The sequence below is a fragment of the Epinephelus fuscoguttatus genome, linkage group LG3, assembly GCF_011397635.1.
Source record: "Epinephelus fuscoguttatus linkage group LG3, E.fuscoguttatus.final_Chr_v1".
Lineage (NCBI taxonomy): Eukaryota > Metazoa > Chordata > Actinopteri > Perciformes > Serranidae > Epinephelus > Epinephelus fuscoguttatus.
In genome coordinates this window covers 27662075-27685078 of record NC_064754.1, presented here as the reverse complement: position 1 = coordinate 27685078, position 23004 = coordinate 27662075, and the positions used below count along the sequence as shown (strand labels likewise).

General features: G+C 42.1%; 1 protein-coding gene across 3 annotated transcripts in view; it reads left to right on the top strand.

Moving 5' to 3' along the window:
* LOC125886208 (noelin-2-like) overlaps positions 1 to 10009 on the top strand; it is a 45147-nt gene extending 35138 nt beyond the window's left edge. For 2 of the 3 annotated variants that reach the window (XM_049572228.1, XM_049572227.1), the window contains 4 exons: positions 809 to 915; positions 6709 to 6885; positions 6977 to 7150; positions 9185 to 10009. In XM_049572228.1, coding sequence (XP_049428185.1) covers positions 809 to 915; positions 6709 to 6885; positions 6977 to 7150; positions 9185 to 9505 — 779 coding nt within the window. In that variant the 3' untranslated portion in view covers positions 9506 to 10009. Of the gene's footprint in view, positions 1 to 808; positions 916 to 6708; positions 6886 to 6976; positions 7151 to 8656; positions 8733 to 9184 lie in introns of all 3 variants that reach the window. The other variant, XM_049572229.1, reaches the window with a different exon arrangement.
* Positions 10010 to 23004: the final 12995 nt, after the last annotated feature.

The window sequence follows — 23004 nt, the reverse complement described above, 5'->3', positions numbered from 1 at the left end:
AAGCTGGCCACATGACCTTGACAGGCACCATCACTCACTCCAAACTAGAAAATATGAACATAGATTGTTGCTTCACTCCCATAATGTTCCCCTTTTCAGTCCTCCCATGAGTCTGGAAGCCATTTCTGGGATTGTTTGTGGCCTGAAATGTCTGATTTCATAGCAGCTTTTCTTACAAAATGTGATGCATGTTGGAATGTGTTTAGGCATTTGGTTAATGGATGGTAATTGGATGGTAAATGGACCTGCAATTGTATAGCACCTTTCTAGTTTTTCCGACCACCCAAACTGCTATACCAGGATTTGATGATCAGCGGGTGGTCCAATGCAACACTGAAGGACTGTCTTCGTGAGCCGCTTTCCTCCTGCTCTCTCTGCCTGGTTAGCACAAGCTAACAGAGCAGCGGCTAACATCAGACACCAAGCCGTTAGACGGTCCAAACAATCTCACAACAACACCGAAAACAACTCGGTTGTTAAACCCAGTTATAACTGTGGGGTAGTGTTAGCTGTGTGATGCTAACAGTTAGCCCTGTCACTGTGTGTGTGACGGTCCCAGGCCTGCAGCTCACACTTCAATTTGCTGTGCGCAGCGCTATGGTGAAATGAGATTTTACCTGTTTTAAATAGTCACATTTTTGGTAAAGTTGCATTGATTGGACCAAAGTGCAAGGTTGCGGTTGAGTTGCGTTAGTTGTTGCAATCACAACATCCTGAAGGGACCGCTGTTTGCTTACTGTATATGTAAAACTCACTTTTTTTAAAACTTCTTTCAAATTTAATACAACACGTCTGTCTTTGTTAACAGGTTGTGGTCGTCTGACTGCAGTTAGTAGCCCAATCACCGTGAGAGCCTCGGGGTCCCGCTTTGGCTCCTGGATGACTGATGCCATGATTCCCAGCTCTGACAGCAGGGTAGGTGTGCAGTGTGTGTGTATGTGTTCATGACAATTGAAGCAGGTGTTGTAAATGTGGTCACAAGGTAGCCGAGCTCCATATTTTTCTTAGTGTATTTTTCTGTCTTCCTGCCTTACTTCCAACAGGACTCCTGTGTGCACTTTGTCTTCGCTCGTTACAAGCTTCAGCCATTTCCTGCACACACACACACACACACACACACACACACACACACACACACACACACTCTCTGTTCGGCGAGTGCATATTAAGCTAGTTGTCAAGGCGACTGTCTCCCAGTTGCCAGGTGTGATTTATATCGCCATGGTGACCCTTGCCTGTTCCCTATTAGAGCCTCTCCCTGGTGATGAGAAGGAGCTATACACAGCAGCAGTATCCCAGTTATTGCCTTCTGTTTCCCAGTTACCAGTGTGACTGTTACAGTTATGGGTTGGGGCTCTTTCCTGGTCCCTGTGTCTGTTTGCATATTTGTCCCGAGCTCTCTCTGTCTCTGGCTGTTAATGCTGTATACACAGTGTCCCTAAATCTGAGTGAGACACTCAGCAATGCACAAGTAATGCATTTTATACAAATACAGTAATTTTTTTTTCTGGATTTGTTTTATAAATGAGCCAGTGGAACTATAAAAAGCTGTAATCTTGCTGAAATCACTTTTATCTTGCTTTTCTTCAAGCTTCGAGAAACCCTGTGGAGTTCTCTTGTAAACAAACTTGTTATGTTTACATTAAGTGTTAGAAATGCACTGTGTGTTTCCTTGAGGCCTAACGAATATGCTGGATGCATTTCCTTCCTCACAAAACATTTGCACAGCTTATTTTTTGAACATTTTCAAACCTGCATTATTTAAACCTTTTATATTTCAAGGAGAACTGGATTCATTCCTATGAAAGTCGTTCACTGGGCAAATACACTGAAAAAGCAATGAACTTATTGCATCAGTTTATCAACAACAAGAGTCTTTGTCTCTCTTAAGAAATAGATATTGAAATCCAAATAGCGATGTCTGTGAACCCTTCTAGCATTACTGCGCAAATGACCTTGATGGTCTTTGATATTTCATAAGGTCGTGACTTTACCAACTGGCAAACATACATAGATTTAGTTTTTAATTTTTTTTCTATAAAAGGAAAAATCGTTTAAATTTTATAAACCTTTTAGTGAATTTAAAGGTGTGTGAAAGTAGTGACACACACACACACACACACACACTGTAAGTAAAGTCACTCTCATACATCCTTTGGTATCCATGACTACAGTGTCTGCACAGGGTCCCAGTTTGGCATTTATGAATTCTTCATTAGCTCATCAGTGTGTGAATGTGCATGCACGCATTGTACTCTGCACACTCACACACACACACACACGCCTGCACACACCTGTCGCTGTATTCGAGAACAGCTGCTGAGGTGTGGATATCCCCTGATCTGTCAAGATGTCTCTGCTGATAGTGTGAGAGGGAGAGAGAGGATGAGAGAGAGAATGGGGCCTGTTGGTGAGGAGAGGTGAAGCGGAGACTGGAATGAAAGAGGGGGTGGACAGGAAGAAGAAGAAACAAAGAGAGTAGGGGGGAGGCTGGGGAAGGTTGATCAAAAGAGCAACAGTCAGGACAGACAAACGGGATGGTAAGAAAGAAGTGAGGGAGACGACAAAAAAGAAAAGACAACAGAGAGGGAGAGGGGGAAAAGAGGTCAAGACAGGCAATATTTAAAGGGTCATTGGTTGCTGTGATCAGTCTTTTCCTCCATACTAACCGTGAAGCAATCCTTTCTTAGCGTGACTCCTCTATAAGAAATACAGGATGACATCCACAATGTGTGTTGTTTAAAAATGCTTGAAAAAGTTCAGCTTAAAATAATGAGGTTGCGTCTGATTTAGACAAATTAAGTGTCAAACTGCAAGATGAAAAGACGAGAAATTAAAGTTACGTCATGTTTTTTCTTCTCCGTTTTAAACCCTCTTTTTGAGTTTAGGTCTACATGTCATATTTTTGTAGTTTTGGAAGCTGTGTGCATCACCCCCTCGGTGACCTATGCAGAGGCATAATTTCAGCTTTACAAAGTAATCTACCAGGACTGTACGTTCGTGTTTGACAAGATAACAAAGTGTCTTATGATGATGCATTGTGTTGCTGCAAAGAAGGAGCTCAATTCAACTTTTTTATCTGTATTGAGCACATGATTTTCGCGTAACTTCACAAACTGAACTACTGTTAGAGCCAAGAGCTGATCATTAATTGTTAAGAAAGCAATCTCTACGATCAATTTATATATATTTAAAGGTCCTGTATGTGACATTCAGACCACTATTTGCAATGTGAAGATATAGTGGCGTCCTGAGCAGAGAATAAAGTCACACTATTTCTATGTGTGTTATAATCTGAGCTTCTCTGCGTTTTGTTGTGGTAAGCAGCTCCGGCCTCACATGCATGTTGTGCAGGTATGTATCCCACTGGCTTGCTCATTGCCACTGCTTTACACTGTGCTCATACGGCAGTTACTGCTGATATTGGAATGACGTCATCACATAACGTAGCACCCACCCTCCCATTCACCCCCGGTTAACCATAAGCTCTGTCAGCACCGTTACTGTTGTTTATGGAGTACTATTAGCTGCTAGCTCAGCCATCTGCATCTTAAGAACTGTGTCAAGACAACTTGTATGCTTGGAATTTTGCATAGAGCCCTTTAAAGCAATAATGATCAGGTATCCACGGTAATGTATTTTTTTCACAATACATCAGAAAGAAAGTGAAAATCCTGTTAAAGCAACTGTGCTTTGAGCTTGTGCTGTACTATGTGTACTTTGGCAGTTCCATAAAGCTAGAGATACCTCTTTGTTGAGCTGTTTCTACCTGTGTGTCAGTAAACTTGCAGTCTCGCTCAGTAACACAAACCATCGGCTACTTCTTCATTAACTCTAGGTAAGATAAATTAACACATACAGATCATGAAAGTGCTGCATGTCCTGCTGTCAGTGTCCAGTCAGTTCATGTTTAATCCTCTTGGTTAGTTTGTAAAAAGTTAGTTTGAACACAAAGCTGACCAGAACTGAAAGACGGTAATACTCCATGCTTTTTCTTTGTCCTGAAACCAACTGAGCTAATCTACAGGTGTGAAACCGACCTTATTTAAGGGGGAAACAGACATTGGAGCCCAGGCAATGACACACACTTGATTTTTCTAACAAAGTGCATTTAAGACGAAATATTGTCACAGAACAAGAGCTGTGGATTTTGTTCTCCAGTGTAGTTTAACTTCGAAGAGATAACTTCACGGCAGAAGTATTGTATTATGATAGACTTAAAAAATCTGAACCTTTCCTTTAGAAAAGTATGAGGGAAGGCCAACTGGGAATGAACAGAAAGAAAACAGTGCAACAATCTGTAAAACTAAGGTGTGAGTTCAAGAAACAGCAAAAAAACCATCCCCACTCACTTTCTAACACGCACCGTTCGTTGTATAATCAGCGTCTGGGGCTTGTTTATATAAAGCAAATGGTGCATTCAAATGCGAGACGATTACAGCTGCCAGAATACAAAGGGACTCCAGTTCCTTTGAAACACTGTTTTAAAGGGAATTAAAACAGAGAAAGCTTCATCAGATGAGCTGGTGAAGCAGGGAGAAAAATAGGTTGGAACAAGTAGTATTAGAGGAGAGAAGAGACTGTTGGTGGTAGAGAGAGAGCAATCAGTCCATTTCATTGTCTTTGCAAACCTCAAGCTAAGTCTCAGTTAAACACTGTGCTATTGAAGGCCCTCAAAATCACTGCAATCAGCAGCCTTTGTCAGAAAGTCTAATTCAATGTGATTTTAAATATTGCGACCACAGATTAACTGTAATTTAAAAAATGATGCTGCCACTGCAGGAGAGATTTCTTCGACCCACGAAAAAAAGATCCTTTTCATCTGCTTCCTCCTCTCTGTCTTCTGTACTTTGTGCAGAGGGAATAACGAGCATCCTTTTCACCAACAATGCTCTCTTTTGCCAAAGCTCTCTGCCCTTTTCTTTCATCTATTTCACCTCTCGTCCCTCTTTGGGTAATTAATCCTCCATGCTGTCGACGCTCAATTTTCCTCCCATCTCGTTTCTTCTCCCCCCTTCTCTCCTTCTCTGTCCATTTGTTTCTCCAGCGATCTCTTTCACTGACTGTGAGAGGGAACACCATCTAGCAGATTTTATTAGCTGAACTAGCAAGTGTTAGCTTATTAATGTTAACTCCTGTGACTGGCTAACTCTTCTTAAAACATGTGGACTCAACATGTATGATATCATGCTAAAAGACCGAAGCTACAGCTGCACGTCCCAGGAAAAAGTCAGTGTCTTTGCCAGTTGTTGATTCATGCACAAGACATGGAAATTACAAAACAGCACTGTTGTTGTATTGCAGGCTAAACCTTGTTTGCTCTCGAATCATAGTTCAGTTAGATAAAGAAAGTGCAGGATCAGGCATGTGGATGTTACATTTAGAGGTTAGGTTAGATTTAAACTTTAATGGTTATCATTTCAAACAGCTTTTGTTTTGTACTTTTGCAAGAGGAAAATCTTTCAGCATGACCCATGTGTAAGACAAGCATAACACTCTCTTGTGTAACGAATTTGGCCGAGGTCGCTGGAGTGTAAACTTCCTCACTCGCTCAAACAGAGACAATAGCATTACCCTATAATCTCTGATATAGCAGCAGGAGCAGGATCAGCCAGGGGCATACTTGTTGTGTGGCATGGCTGAGGTTAAACCTTTTGTAAAACATGAACGAAAACATACAGGAAGTGTGTGCCATAAAACTTTTATCCAGTGTAAAATATTGCCAAATTGCTGACATTTTGTTAGAAGCAATATTTACAGAAAAATCAATTCTTCTTCACCACTCTAAAACAGTAGCTGCACAGCTCAACCTGCAGTGTAAGCTACTGTTCTAAAACAGTGAAGAAGGATTGATTTATGGGAAAATGCCATTTAATCTTTAAATCAAAGGTTATTAATAAATTACATGGCATCAGATCGGTTCTTCCTGATACTGGTATTGGTACTGGAGCAACTCTAGTTGTATGTATAGTAGCTAGCAACAGAGAGCAAGCTGTATCTAGCATGCCACTCAGTGGCATTGATACACAGTGTGTACTTCTGGCAGTAGTAATGCATTACTAATAAATATTTCTGGTAGATCTCAAGAGCTTGCACTCAACACTTCAGTTCCTTGGGTCCTCAACACCAGCCAAGTGTGAACTCAGTCGAATGAATGGTTGTTGAGAAAGTCAAAGGACAGACACACAGAGACTCCTTTCATTATATTTAGATACTGCACGTTAGCTTACCCTCAATTTACTTTAATATTATAAATGTACTAATGTAAAATGTGTTATAAAAGCACAGCCTTGTAAACACTTTGGATATCAAGTATCACTCTTACTACAGCCCCATGCACACCTCTTCAGCATGCAGAGAAATCACCAGCTTGACAGACCCGCTGTGCCTAGTTACGGTTGCTAAGCTATGATTAGACAACCGCTGTTCGGGTGAGGAGTTTACTGTATGGTCAGTTAAATTAAATGTCTTTGGTTTGCTGTCACTCATTTCATTGGGTTAAGGTGTGCAGTGGCCATTAGGGACAGTGTTTAAGTATGAGTCATAAGCAGAACACCATGTCATTATGTAATCAGGCTGCTGGTGAGTGTGGCAGGTGACCATGATAGGTCTCTATGCAGATTTCACAGGATCTAATGCTCGATGGGTTTTAATTTTGCATCCTGCATACAGAGGTAAACCTTCTGTTTCTCTTTCTTCCTCTGTAAGGTGTGGTCCATGGACGGCTACTACAAGGGCAGGCGTGTGTTGGAGTACAGAACTATGGGGGATTTCACAAAGGGGCAGAACTTTGTGCAGCATCTGTTGCCCCACCCCTGGGCAGGAACCGGCCACGTGGTGTACAACGGGTCACTCTACTACAACAAACACCAGAGCAACATCCTGGTAGGAGACTTGTTGGAATGGAAACACAGGAGAAATATCAGTTTCATAATTATATGATGCGAGTGAGAGATGCACATGTCTGTCTTTCCAGGTTCAGTACCATTTCCGCTCTCGCAGCGTGTTGCTCCAGCGCAGCCTGAGTGGAGCTGGCTACAACAACACCTTCCCCTACAGCTGGGGAGGATCCTCTGACATCGACCTCATGGCGGATGAGATGGGCCTGTGGGCGGTATACACCTCCATCCCAAATGCTGGAAACATTATGGTACAGTCTGTGTGTGTGTGTGTTTGTGTGTGTGTGTGTTTATGTGTGTGTGCTCCTGCACTCAACAAAATAACAAGCAAAAAACATTAAGAGATGTTTAAACTTTATTTAAAGTTAAATGACTGAAACTGAATCTAAACCCACTGATGTATCTGTTCCAGTCTGAAGTTCCTGCTGTCAGCAGGTTTGCTTTACCTTTCAGAAGTCATAAACTCCCACGCTTTTTAAAAATCCATTAAAACAGCTGAGACAGATTGCTGCATTGAATAATGTAATCTATCATAAGGAACAGCACGGATACTGCAGTCTTTCCTCACATGAATTAAATATACAATTTACAGCTAATTTTCTCTGTTTCTGTGCGCCTGTTACAACCCCCTGCCTACACCAGGGGACAAGAATGCGTGTGTGTGTGTGTGAGAGAGAGAGAGAGAGAGAGAGAGAGACATAATGTAAAGACTGATGAATGGGTTTCAAAAACATGAAAACAAAAGGAACTGAAACGTCTAGGGGTTTACCACCATAAGAGTAATAAACAAAAAACTATTCATACATCTAAAACAAAAACTAAATTACAACCCAAAGAAAAACACTGAACACCCTGGGGAGGAAAAAGCAGGATGCAGTAAAATCCAGGCCCATCTCCAAAGACCTTTTACTGAAAGTACAAAGGTACAAGGTACCACGAAAAGCAATTACTTCTCACTTAACGTCTCCCCCAAACATCAACTGTTCAATCATAAGTCAAGTTTGGATCCAGAATTTAGAATTCATCCGTGGACGTCTTTATGTTCACAATGATTCATTCACTAGGCCTATTTGCATTTTGACACATTTGGGATTTATTGATACACAAACTTTTCCACCTGAACCCACTGTAAAAACCTGATTGCAATGCAGTTACCTTTTTCCCCTGAATTTTTTGGCATTTCCACTTTTTTTTTTTTATTTGCAGATTCAAAATGTGCATGAAAGCAGGTGCCTAGAAATTCACTTACAGCTTAGTAACCATGACAAGGCACAACAGGTCTGTAAAGCTTTGACAGGCCTGTTTTATACATAATCACATGACCAAAAAAAAACCCAATTTGACGATGAAATGATCTTTTTTTTTAAAAGAAGGATTGGTAGAGAGCAGGACATTCTACAATTGGAAACACATTTGTTGATGCTCTCTGTTTCAAATTGGTTCTTTTTGTGACCCTGGACCATCCTGACTATCCACAGTAAACTTTGAAAAACTTTTTGTTGCTGTCATCTCTGGAGCTGCCCCTTGTGCGGTAAATGTTCAGTTACACATTTACTCAGTTAGCACAAGCTAACACAGCAGCAGCGGCTAACATCCAACACTGAGCTGTTAAACAGTCCCAACAAACTCACACTGACACTGAAACAGTTCGACTCTGTTGTTAAACCTGTTGAAAACCATTAGTAACGATGGCTGTGTGGTTCTAACCTTCAGCCTTGTCACAGTGTGTGTGTGTGTGTGTGTGTGTGTTTGGTCAGGTGGACTCTCACAACTGTCACCAATGCGGAGCTCACACTCCTGCAGCAGCAGCAGCTACAACCCATACAGCCTGTGGTGTGGTGAAGTCAACACTTGAGTTTTATTTTATTTATTTATTTATTTTTTTTTGAGCTGGCAGTAAAGTGTGCCGAAATGCCAACAAAATGTTCAATATTATGGTTATGCTACATGCCACTCCATTCACATTTTGAGTATCACATGAAGCACTCAACTGGTATCAGCTGTTCATATTGGTATCACTTAAAGGGTAAGAGTACAGGTACTGGTTTCCTAATTTTTAAATGATACCCAGCCCTCATTCAAACATATCTTTGCCATTTCTACACTGCTTGGTGCTTGTCGGCTGGCATATATGCCAGTACAGATGTATCTACAGTGAGCTAATATCAGCTGATAAACCAGCTTTGTTCATTCAAAAAAATACAAGTAAAAAAGGCTTCTTCTCATAACTGTGTGAACTGTTGAATGATCTTGTGATCTCAGTGACCCTTTCTCTCTGTATGCAGGTGAGTCGCCTGGACTCCCGCTCGCTGGAAGTCATCCGCAGCTGGGACACAGGGTTTCCTAAGCGCAGCGCAGGGGAGGCCTTCATGATTTGCGGTACCCTGTATGTCACCAACTCTCACCTGGCCGGGGCCAAGGTACACTTTGCCTACCACACCAACTCCTCAACGTACGAGTACACTGACATCCCCTTCCATAACCAGTACTCCCACATCAGCATGATGGACTACAACCCCAGAGAGAGAGCGCTGTACACCTGGAACAACGGACATCAGGTGCTCTACAACGTCACACTGTTTCACGTCATCAGGAGTGACGGATAGATCAACACGCTGGATAGGCTAAAAAAAAGAGAGGGAGTATTTGGGTCGTTAAAGGGTACTGCAACTTACAACACACACATACACATGCACACACAATGGCCATCCACATCAACGGGAAAATGAGAACTGTCTGTGTTTGAATTTGAATGACTTCTAGACTACGAGAGCTCACAGAGCTAATAACTAGACACAAAACACAGTTGTTGAACACATGCCTAAAGGTCACAGACGAGTATTCATCATGGAGAAGAAGAATATTAACTGCTTCTGCTACAGGGACACTGAGCTCATCCATATTCTGTTGCATTTTATTCCACTTGTGTCTCAAGAAGTAATTTTGGAAGTTGGGGTTGATCGTTGAAAAAAAAAAAAAATGCAGCTCGTGAAATGAATTTCAACTCTCTTCAAACTTCGAACTCTGGTGATGGACCTGACAGAGATATTCTGGGTTTGTGATGTGATAGTGGACGTGTTCAGTCAGCATGGTTGTTCATTCAATAAACATTACTGTCAAACTTTGCCAAGACTTTTGTCTTGTCTGTTTTGAAGCAGAGAGCGGAGAGACGTTATGAGAGAAATAAGTTTTTACCTTTTTTTGTCCAAACCTGTTTGTCTGGACAGAATGTAGATTTCCCTCTCTTCTACAACCTTTTACACAACAAAGGCTTAAACAGTGATCATAAAATGTAAGACCACCACCAAAGAGTAACCTAAATAAACAGTATTTATTCCTAAATAAGAGTAGCTTACAAATAAGACAAGGGGATTCAACCTTAAAAATAAAAAAGGAAAATGCCAAGAAACACAATAGAAAGCTTACCTAACCACACCAAACAACACAAACAAACAGGACTACTGATGACCCACAACCAAAATCAACAGTAAAATAGCTATAGCCTAACAAAGAGCTTTGTGTCTCTCTCTCCACTCTGCCATCTATACTTTACAGGTATGCAGCCTTAGTCAACTCACGTGCTCTCTTGTGCCTTTCAGGGTCTGGAGAGGTGATAGCAAGATGTTTTAAGGCCCTGACACACCAAGCTGACGGTCAGCCGTCGGTCAAAGTTGGGCCGTTGGTGAGCGTCTGCTGCCCTCATCCGTGCCTTTGTTGCCGCTAGTAGGCTTTTTTTTTTCTGCTGGCAAAAGTGGAGTCAATTAAATGAGATCACTCTAGCTGGAAGTTCAGCTCAGTGAGACGGAAGTGAGAAAAATAACCAAAGAGCTAAAGTCAAGAGGGAGTGAGATCAACACAAACTTGTTATATTAGGTAAGATTGTTTTTTTGTTTTTTTTGAGCCATTGAGCTCTTTAGCAGAAACTATAAATATGTTCTTTCAGCATTGGGTTGTTTTATTAACGTGCTAACTGGCTAACTAGCGCCAAGATGGTCTGCTGGTTTCCCTTTTTGAATGACAACCGCCATCTGCTGGTATGGAGGGGTATGTCCTCTCACACAGGTGCATAACATACACATGATTGGCCGTCAGTTTGGTGTGTTCATGTGCAACTTTTCCGCCGAGACACGGCTGTGAGGAGACACAGGAGGTGGCTCTTGTCGCTAGTTCTCTGATGTCGGTTTGGCGTGTCTGGGCCTGTAGAGGAGAGAAAAGAAAAACAACAAAACAAAAGGTGAGGTAACACCCGCAGACTGTATGCATAACACCCCTACAGAGGTGTAGTGGCAGCAGGTATCCACCTCTGGGCAGAGGGATTTACTTACACTTCCTAAAAAACAGTCACAAATGCTCATCAGCAAGGCTGCAGCCGAGGATGCTACCGTCTTTTGTGTAATCTGTGGCATTTACCAAACAAGAGACTTTTGTTATCTAACTGTGACTTTTAAAGCAGCTCCTAGGAAACATTAGTAACCCTGTAAAAAGCCCCTAAGCCTGAGGAGAAGAGCTACCTTAAGGACAAATTCAGGGAACAAAATTCCCTCACCTTGTCGTTCATAAGTCACAATCATCATTGGGGGAAGAATGAAATAAATGAGTGTAATTAAAACATTAGCTAGCTAATCGGACACACAACTAAAAATGTAGTGAAACACACTGAAGCAAATTAATTAACTTTGCCAAAAAGGAAAAAACTGTTGAACTCCCCCTCACAGACGGGAGAGGAAGACGACAAGACAGATGTAAGTTAATGACAAACACCGATGGTACCAGAGAGGATGGAGGCCACAGTGATCACCAACTGGTGGTGAAACCAATATAGATTCAGAGAATTTACCCAACACCATGTGCAGTCGCTGTGTTGCTTGTCCCAAGAGCTCAAATTAAGCAGCATCACACAAGAGGAAGTGTTGTTGTACTGAATATAAGCACGACTGTGATTCAGTCGTAGGAGACGATAACCACATGTTTCAATTAATTACACAACCAATGCAAAAAGAGTCTGTTGACGGTCGCTCTGGTGCCATGTGTGATTCTGATGTGTTTAAAGCTTGATCAGACAGCACGTTGGTCTGCAGTGAAGCATCCAGGCTTTCCTTTGTTGTCTTCTGATGACCATTCATAATTGAACTCAAATGTTATTAGTGGAAATAAGCTTGGTACGTCTGCAGGCTAATTAATGGTTAGTGTAATTAACGTTTTAGAACACCTGTAAAGCAGAGGGAAACATGCATAGTTAAAAATCCCAGTGATGTTGTACTCTATATCAGCATTCATTAATTGCTTCTTGTCCAGTTTAATTACTTTGTCAGAACTTGCTGTTGTATAATACACAACTATATCATGCAAGTAGGCCTCGTGCCCAGACACCCAAGACAGAATTATGTTAATCAAACACTATAAAGTAGCAGCTGTGTTGCGCCTGCCAAACAGTGCAACCATCACTGCAGAGAAGCATCAAAAACCTTTCAGTAGATTCAGTTTTGTCACACAGGTAGCACTGCAGACACACATAAACGTCTTTGACTGGAGCTCCCTCTGAAGCCACATCCATAGGATCAATGTTAATTATGGGTTCTCTGTGTGTAATGACATTTTTCATTGGTTCTAATGGATCCAGGCAGTGTTCTGGAGGATCAGAGTTCAGAGGAGATCGTCATTTTGATTTTGGTTCAAGCACAGCTGCAAAGGTTAACCTGCTCATTATTATTTAAGTGGCTATTATGAGCTGAAAATGGAGGGTGACGTCCCCAGAGATTAGTCAATACGGAGACCAGCAGACACACAAAAACAAACACACACACGATCATATGTGAAGATATAAGGTCACAGAAACACACAGCACATACCGCACATAGACAACAGACATGTCGGCACGAAGAAGGAGAGGCAGGTGTAACAGACGGTCGCACTGATGATGAGATGAAACGCTGGATCGATACAAAGCGATGGAGGATAATAAAGGAGGTCAGCTATATGTGGGTCTAATTGTGGAAACATCACAAATGGCCATTCTGTTGCCATGGTGACTGTAATGATGTTGTCTCTAACTACCCCGAGTTCGGATCATTGCTTCGAAAAACCAGATATGGCTCCACATCCCCCACTGGATCTCCCTCCATCTCATTTTTTTATTTGAGACGTTTAATTAATGTAATGATGAGATTACATATTATTTCACTAAGCAAATCAAAACTTCTCCACACAGACACTTAAGTGATCCATACACCCAGAGGAAAAATGCAATCTCATGCCCATAAAGTGTGAAGTTCATAACCTTTTAGGGCATATTTCCCAGCTTTCCTCAGCCTGCTTCATTGACTTCTTCTGCAGCATGTGAGTTCCTGAGAGAAAACAGGTGTGAACCGGCTGCACCTGTTCATTTCCACTGCGACAACAATAATTAGTTGATTATAACCAGAACAAGGCAACACTCATATAATTACAGCAGTTATATAAATGCCTTAACAAGGTTTTCTCTCTTGCATCAAGGTCGTACTGTGATGATGATCGACGGAGCTAGTTAATAAACTTCTGCATCAAGCTCAGATCTCATTAGCACTCTGTTTAACAAATTGCCCCTCGCTCAGCCCTGAAATAAAGATGTGACAGTTCTGATACGATTCATAAATAAATGCAATGATATTTGTAGACTGTTGTCTGGTTTATATTGTGTGTTTGTGTATTAATATAGTGTGCTAAAACGAATGACGACAGAATATTGACTTCTGTTTGCAGGTCAAAGCTGAACAAAGTTGAGCTCTGACTTGCTGAAAAAGGACACCACAGAAACAGGAAATGTGTGCTTGACTTCATCAGTCATATGGTCTTCAGCTGATGTGAGTGAGATACAGAGTTAATTTTCACAGGATGTAACTAGAATTTTTTTGGTGGGGTTCCACTTTGGGGCAGCCAAAACAAGTTGTAAACAAAACCGATATACCGTCAGATTTTTAGTTGATACTACAAAAGAATTAGCAAACAGTTGCCTATTTACATGTCCGGCTGACTCGCAGCAACATCATCTCTCATTTAGAGTTGTGTTTCTGTCCACCTGATTAATGTAAGTGCAATATTCATTCTCTTTTTGCTTTGTATTTACTCTCCACCAACTTCAGTGTGACCAGATGTCCCCCTTTTCTGTGGACAGTCCAGGTTTTTGGTGGCCCGTCTCTGGAAATGTTTTTAATTGCTCTCGTGCACTGACTGTGAGATTTGTGTTACTGACACTTTTTACATGTTGCATACCACATGTCTATGTCTCATGCAGAGCCAAACAAATAGGCCTATGTGTAATTGTTAATGTGACTGCTGATCACAGAGCTGACAGCAGCGCTTCTCCTCACAGCGAGAAGAAAGTGTCTGAAATAACAGTAACTTCTTTAGACCTCTACAGACTACTTTGTTTTAGTCTCAGGTTAGTCAGATTTTGAGTGTGGAAGGCTATTTCCAGCTCTAGAAGAAGTACTCAAAACTTTGTCTTGCGTAAAACTGTTAATAGCACACAGCAAAGCTAAAGTCAAAGTCCTGCAGTCAGGAGAGAAATTATCAGCACAGTGTATTTAAATTTAATTAAAGTCTGTTCTAGGTGGAGTTTTTTTATTCTTTTGTAGTGCTGGATAGTTTAATAAATAATAATGCATTATGTTTCAGTTGTTATATTTTATGAATAAGAATCTGCAACATCTGCATCTGTCAGGTACAATGTGTTCATCTGAAGTATAACTATACTGTTGCTTTTTCTAAAGGGAGCTTTGGGGACCTTTTGTAAGTGATTTTGGGGTACAATGAGTTACAATACTAACATTCATTCATTTTTTATATCTAAACATATATATATATATATATATATATATATATATCATTGTTTATTGCAGTGCAACATACCATGGTCAAATGAAAAGCTAATTGTCCTCCTTTCCTTTTTCATAGTTTATACCAATGGCGGCGCAGTGGTAGAGTGGTTAGCATTGTTGCCTCACAGCGAGAAGATTCCTGGTTTGAACCCAGGGTGGGTTTTCCCAATGCTTTCTCTCACAATCCAAAGACATGCAGGTTAGATTAATTGTTGCATGTAGGTGTGAATGGTTGTCTGTCTCCATGTGTCAACCCTGTGATAGTCTGGCGACCTGTCTAGGGTGCACCCTGCCTCTCACCTAATGTCAGCTGGGATAGGCTCCAGCCATCCCACAACCCCCAACAGGATAAGTGGTTATGGAAAATGAATGAATGAATGATACCATTGGATGTTTTAATTATATTGATCACCAAACTGGAAATGTCCCTGGTTTTGATTCCTGAAATCTGGTCACCTTAACCAACATCCAAGAGAAATATCTGTCTTCAGCTGCTGAACACTCCACTATGTTCACCAGGTAGTTGCTAACTTTGTCTGCTGTTTGGAGCTGAGCAGGTCACATACAGTTGTTATATTTTAACATTTTTTTCTACTGAAAACAGCTTCACCCTGCTGTGTCTAGAAAGGGATGAGAATGATAGTCACTCAACAGGCAAGTGACTGTCACCTGCCAAAATGATATTTGTGCTGAGTGTAGGCAGTGCCGGCTGTGATGCACATGGAAAGCTAGCTTGCCGGCTAGTGTTAGCTAGCTTGCCAATAAATACCACAGAATATGATGTTATTGCTGCATTTTCCATTTTCTTACATTTCATGCCTGTCTCCCTACTCACTGCCAGCCAGGCTGCATCTCTCATGTGGGGGAAGTTTGCATTTCTCATGGCCAAAATCATACAATATCAGCTGGTTTAACACAGCAACAATCAAGGACTTGTTCACACATTCTCTCTTTCTCAGATATTGTCAGCATAGTCTTACCGGGTGTAGGTGTACTGAAAATGAGATAAAAAAGGAAAAAAGCCTTTTGTAGCACCATTAAAACAATTTTCTACTCACAACTAATAATAGCTAATGATACACTTGTTCATAGGCGCCTTTCACAACACTCAAGGTCACCTTACAGGCAAAGAGAGAGAACGTGACAGCAGTTTAACAAAGTCAAGGAGGTAAGGAATAACTTAACATAAGATAAATGAATAAATAACATCAAATAAATATTCTGTGTAAATACCTGATGTGTGTGGCTAGACAAACAGGAGTCATACTGAATAGGCTGTTTGAAAGAGATGAGTTTTAAGGTCGGATTTAAAAGTGGAGGCACCGTAGATGCTACAATGCTCTAGACTCCATCATGGTCAGGCAGGCTGTCCAGACAGTGAGGTGGATAGAAGAGGAAGACCTGAGAGTGCAGGTGGGGGTGTGGATGTGCAAGAGTTGGGAGAGGTACAGAGGAGCTAGGCTGTGGACAGCCTTAAAGGTGCGGAGTAAGATCTTAAAGTCAATGTGGTGTTTAACAGGGAGCCAATGATGGTGCTGAAGGACAGGAGTGATGTGATTGATGGAGGGGTAGTGATGCAAGCACCCAATTTAATAATCAGTTAAATCACCAATTTAATAATCAAGGACGAAAAAATAATAGACATCTTTGTTTTTTACCTTTGTCCTACAACATCCCCACCTCCTCACGTCTGCCAAGCATCTTTTAAACATTAAGCTTGAATAAATTTGAGTCACTGCAAACCATGTAGATACCTGCATCAAATTGTCGCCTCAAATTTTGTGGTTTGGGTGATTTTCTAAAAGTTTCCTGGAAAAACGATGTAATTTGGTAGTAATTATAGAGGAAATAGAGACACTTTATTTTAGTTTTTTATTTGTGATTTCAAGAGGAATCCATTCAAATTCCAGTAAATATTTTCAATTACTGGGAAACTTTATTCCACACATGCACTGAGCTGCACGCTTGCCTTTCTGGAAGATTCCACATTCGAACATTTTCAGCGGGCCTGCTGTGCACTTACTAAAATACTCTCCAGATTAGCAACTAAGTGCACTAATTGAACACCGTCTCAAATTTCCATATAATTAGTAGCAAATCACATCGCTCTTTCCAGGAAACCTCAATTATTAGCAAATTACCAGCCCATAATTTCATGTTATCTCAAAGTCCAATAACAACCAAATTAGCCTGAAATTGCAGCGCACGTCTGCTTTGTTTCCCACGCAGAAGTGGTGAAGTATATTTAAGGATTACTCTGTGAGCATTGTCTCATTGCAGCCTATTGCACGCAGTAAGCTACAAATCCATGTCTAGTATTGCAGTTTGTGATGTTATCCTTGCAGACGTCTTACATAACAAGTTTGCACACATTTTAACTCTGCTTTCTGACACTGGTGAGCATATTGTTGGATTCACTTTGCAGCGACAGACTGTATAGACTCCCTGAGAGTTTGGTTTGATTTCCCTCCAACCCTTTGTGCCTCTCCGCCTTTATCTCTCTCTCTCTGTCTCTCCCTCTCTTCTTTATTTGCTCACCTCCCTGCTGTCTTTGGCGAGGCCCCAGTCGCTTTGGCTCTGTCCCTGCTGCAAGGTTCCCTTCTCTCCATCTATCACCATCATTGGCTCCGATTTTCTGCATCGTGGAAGTGCTTCTCCGGAAGAGTCGCCGGAATTCCACACAGGGATACGCAGTCACACACACACACAGGGTGCATGTACGAACACACACATCCTTGGACAAAACGCTGCCTGATATATCATTTTTACCTTTTTATTTATTCATCTCTATCTGTCTATCTATCCATTGGCTTTGGTCTCCAGGGCGGATATCAGCCTGATGAATAATTTACTGCTGTTAAAAGAGACCACCTGAGGGGGGACAGAGGAGGGAGAGAAGGAAACTGAATGAGGAGAGGTAAAGGGAGGAAGGAGAGATAAGAGACCTTCAGTTGAGAAATAAAATCCTGACATGGGAGAGAGGGAACAGAGGAGGAGAGGGATGCGTAGCCTAAACGCACGTCGATGCGGAGCCGAGCGCACGGAGAGACACATGGCCTGCGATCATGTTTAATTAATGATGGAGGGATCAGCCTATTAAACAAGGACACAGGCTGAAAGACTAGCCTGGGAGGGAAACACGATCGGGTGGGAGGAGGCGGAGGAGGAGGTCAGGGAGGTGGCTGCTCTCCTTCGTTGAATGTAGAAAAAAAAAGAGGGGGGGTGAGAGGATGTGGGGGTCTGAGAGAGGAAAGAAAGGCATCAGGTTCCACCCGGGCTGCCGTTCTATTAATAGAAGTCAGAGCACATTGGGGAGGGAAACCAGCCAATTAGAATCAAGCTGCAATGGTAAACCCTCACTCAGTCACACACACTCACACATGCACTCACAAACCTGTCAGATTTGCTGTTGTCACTTATTGTCACCTGGATCATCTCTTCAGGGACCTCGGTGGGAAGCTGTAAGTGTCGTTATCCAACCCAGACCTGTAATGGCGACCCTCGCTGACATTTGGTTGGTCAGGCGGCCATGTTGTGTGCAGGAGTGGTGCTGAAAAAGTTGAAATTCAATCGTCTTGGCTTGAGGGGCTGTAATGCACTGGGGAATTTTGTGTGGTGATGTAAATCAGCATTGTTGCAGCAGTTAAGCAACAAACTGGTAGACAGGGTTCAGATCTGGTTTTAAATCTGGTCCTGCAGTGCAGAGACAACGTACTTTAAGCTGTCAGCCGGGAAACACAGCGGCGAAGTTCCAGGTTACACTTGTGCATGCCAGTGAGTCCAGCAGGGTTCTCACAGTCATGGAAAACCTGGAAGAGCTGTGGAATTTCACAATGTCATTTCCCAGGCCTGGAAAAGGTTTTGGAACATTCTGAGAATTTTGTTGTGTGCAATGAAATTAAATGTTACAGTAATCTTCCGTGGATTATCTTCTATGTGATGTAACATAACGGTGAATTTATTTTCCGCAGCTGTTGAGGTGACGTAGCTCTAATATGAGTTGATGCTTCCTGTTTTGTTCACCATCATGTACATTTTTTCAATTTCTCCCAAGGTTTTGTCTCTTCTTTATGTGTGCCAGCTAGTTATGGTGCTATGTTTGGATGGAAGTTGAATATGATTTAAGGTGTAGGGTCATGAATGCCAAAGTTTCCATACCTTAGTCCCACTGAGCGTCATTTTTTAGATGGAACAAATGAAGCTTAAGTTCATTCATGAAGACTCTCTTTGTGCTCAACCATTCACAATTCTCTCCATCCCACTCTTACTGCTTCCTCTAATCAGCTGACTATGGGTGTTCACTCCTCTAGTTGTCCAATCAAACTTTGCCACAATCTCTATCAGCCAATCAGGATGCTACTGCAAAGTTTTAAATCTGCTCTCTCCTCTGCTGCTGTCAGCCATCATTTTAGGCAGAATTGTCGCACCCTCCTCCACCCATCACCTCCAGCCATTGTTTCCAGAGTCCAGGACGAGCTCAACAAAGGCTCATTCCTCTACTCATCCAGATCATCTGCACCTCTCCATCTTCCTCTTATCTCATCTTCACCACCTTTACCACCACCAGGGTTTCCACCCCAGGGGGGTTCCCTATTCGACTATGGATTCATCACCCTCCTCAGATCATACCATCTCTACGTGGTCTAATCACCAACAGCTTTGAAAGTGGTTTTTTGAAGGTACGGTGCATTCTGTTTTCTAAACTTAACAACCAACAGGCTGACTGAACTGTCGGCTGTCACTCCTTCACTCTAGAAGCTCTACAACTCTGCGTCCGTTGACCCATTTATAATCAACATTTAAAGCGTACTATACAGTTCTGTTCGTATTGTGAATGGTCATGTAAATGTTATTATAGGTCCTTGAAAAGTCATAAGAGACGTTTAAAGTTTGGTCCATGAAAATGTGTGGGAATCCTGGTCCAGGTTCAATGCATGCCTCGTATATATAGATCAATGGGGAGAAACTGAAAAAAAAATTGAAAGTGTTATAAAATAATTAAAAAAGTGGTTGTCCATTAATCACACAGCCAGTGGTTCGATCCTCAGCTTCTTCTGTTTGCATGCCGAGGTGTCCTTAGACAAGACACTGAACCCTGAATTGCTGCGACGGTCAGGCCAACACCTTGCATGGTCACTCACCACCGTCAGTGTGTGTGTGTGTGTGTGTGTGTGTGTGTATATGAAGCTCTGTGTAAATGTAGCGTGTTTACCATATAGTGTGTACAACTGGAAAGTTGTCAGTCTGTCTGAGTCCGAAGCTGGAAAAGAAATAATCTAAATAAGCAGAGTAAGCATGAACATGTCCTCCTGATTAAACATTCTCTGAGCGTCTTAGGTGTGACTAATGAAACCTACCCAACATTAAGTGTCTCACTAAGGTGTTGGTCCATCACAAATATCATTTTCATAGAGTCTCTGAACTCTACATGGAGGGATGAACAGTTAATCTAACAGATGTTTTGGGTGGTGGCGGCGGAGAGTGCTGTCTTACATGTCACTCCAAAAATCTCCCACAGTTCAGTTGAGATCTGGTGACTGTGAAGGAGCAGAGCAGGAAGAGCAAGGAAAATCTCCAGTTATTCCGCCTCGGCAGCCACATCATTTAAAGCAGCTGTGCAGAACTTTTTACCATTTATAAAACTGTCCCTAGTTTGTATCACCCCCCTTGAAGATCCGCATATTTATTTGAACCCAACAGCGACAAAAAAGCCTTTCTCTATATGGCTATTTAGCGTAGCCTGGCTCGGGTCGGACACAGCTGAAGTCAGCAAACCAGAATACGGCACCTGGAGGTGGATGTAAGTCTGCACACCTGCAGCGGCTCGCAGCCATTAAACCACAGAAGAAGAAGGAGCCGTGTTTACGAGTAGGATTTAAGAAACAGGCTAAATGACATGTAGTAGGGAGTAGTGAATGATTTCGGACACATTGCACACTCTTGTCCAGTAGGTGGTGGTATGCACCTGGAAGTTGTTTGCAATCCGTCAATAAATTGAGAGAAGAAGAAGAGCCGTGTTTACAGAGAGTGTTCTTCGAGTAAGCGGTACGCAACGGGCTTTGCTGAACACATAACAGTTTTACCAGATGTATCTATAAGGACTTGGCTGTACTTTCGATGTCATGGCGGATAACAAAGGAGCACCATCTAAAAGTTAAAGAACAGAAGAACAGAAGAAGACTAAACGGGACAGTGATAGGGCTCAAGCCCAAATGCGTGTAAACCTTGGTCGGGCGTTCACCAAGTTGAGAGAGCTGAGAGATTTGAAAGGTTTTAAAACTGATCCCGAGTTGGCCCTTTTCCTAATCGACAGGTATGTCATTTTTGTTTTTATTTAGAGAATATACCGCAACTTGTTAGACGTTGTTTCACTTCAATATGTCTGTCCCCGTCTCCAGCGCAGTGCTCACCTCCCTCCAGCTATGAACTCTCTCCCCAGACCTGTCAGCCTCAAACCATCCACCAGATGCCCTCGGACTTTGTTGACAGCCCTGATGACATCCTCTTGCACCTGCACATCTGTTCCCACTTCCCTTATCAGCCTTGCAGTTACCTGACTATCACTGCCTACACTCTGTTTCCACTTTCCCATATCAGCCCAGCAGTACACCTCCCAGCCTCTTATCTCCAGCCTGGTAAGACCACCCTGATGATGTGAGCTCAACATTCTGCTGTCCCAATCACAGAAATTGAAATCCAGCTGGGGTCAATTAGGGATCTGCACCGTAGTTGACAACGTAAGCAGCCATCAGATACTGTAGTTGATGACGTAAAACGCAAGGCCACAGCTAGGAGAACACTAATGACGACTCCTGCTCCGTAATAGAGTAAACATAGCAATAGGTGAAGGTATTGCAGAAGTATAGTCAATAACATCAATTCCTCAAGAACAAGAGTATGCACTCGCAGAGGAAAAGATGTTTTTCCCCATACTTCCAGTTGATTGATTTGTCAGCTGGCTCCGTTGGTGATGAAGACGTTCCTTTGTGTTTTGCTAAGCTAATTGGCTGGAGGAGTTTGTCTGTCAAGGTGAGTTTTCCCGCTGAGTTTTTTGTTCGGGGCAGCAGCGGGGCCAAACTGAACCAGAATACTGAGCTCACATCATTAGGATGTTCTTACCAGGCTACCTTTTCCCCAGTCAGTTGTTAGTTTATCAAAGTTTCGATGTTGCTTTGCTGCTTCTTGCTCCCGAGACTCTGATCCTTTTATCATGATTTCTTGTAAGCCTGTGGCTCTGAACGGTCATTCATTAATTACAAAGTTGGCAATTCGAGCCCTGCTTCCTGCTGTCCACATGTCATGATGTCTTTGAGCACAGCCCAGTCGGCTGAAGAAAATGTTGGCATTGATTCTGCAAACCATGAAAACATTACAGTTGCACTGTTGCACTGTTTAGTATGTATCATATGAACGTTTCTAAAGTGATGTCGTATATGAGCTGACTTTGCCATCAGGAGGTGGAGAGGATGGTGGATGGCATGTCATCCAGGTACGATTTGTTGTATTGTTCACTGTTTGACACCAATAAACAACAAAATCTGTTGTTTTTAGGGACTAGTTGCTGGTTTCCCAGCAGGGATAGTGCCATGAGAAGTTTTTTACAAAGACATTGCTGTGTTTCCAGGCAGGATTGTGCCCCCAAATCTGTGTATTATAAGCCATAACTTTTTTTTCCTAACCATAACCAAGCTGTTTTTGTGCCGGAAAATTGTTGAAATGTAAATCTGTCATATAATTGCGTACAAATGTGACATATCTGCAGTTTGCAGAAACATATAATGTCATTTTTTCTTTCTGGTGATTTGGTTGTTGAGCAAGACACTGAACCCTTAATTTCCCCGTCAGTGTGCAGGCCAGCAGCTTGTATGCAAGCTCCGCCACCGTCACCATGTGAATGGGTGAATGAGAGGCAAAGGTTGAGAAGCACTAGGCTATATGAATGCAATCCATTTACCATCTACCAGGAAGCTGTACCTGCCTGACCTTCTGCCAGACCCACGGACTAATGATTCTTTGCCTAACCCCTTTAGATAACTTTGACCCCTGCAACCCTCATGATTCCTGCTCCTGCCTGCCTGCGAGTCTTCAGTTTAAATCATTGATCTGTCCCTGTCTGCTTTTAGTGCACCTTCCTCTGCTGCCTGAATTCACCCCTGTGACTACTATTGTTACTATTGTGAAATTTACACTGAAATTCTGAATTTTATTCACTTTATATGAAGATAAAAGCTTCCTGGGTTACACAAAAC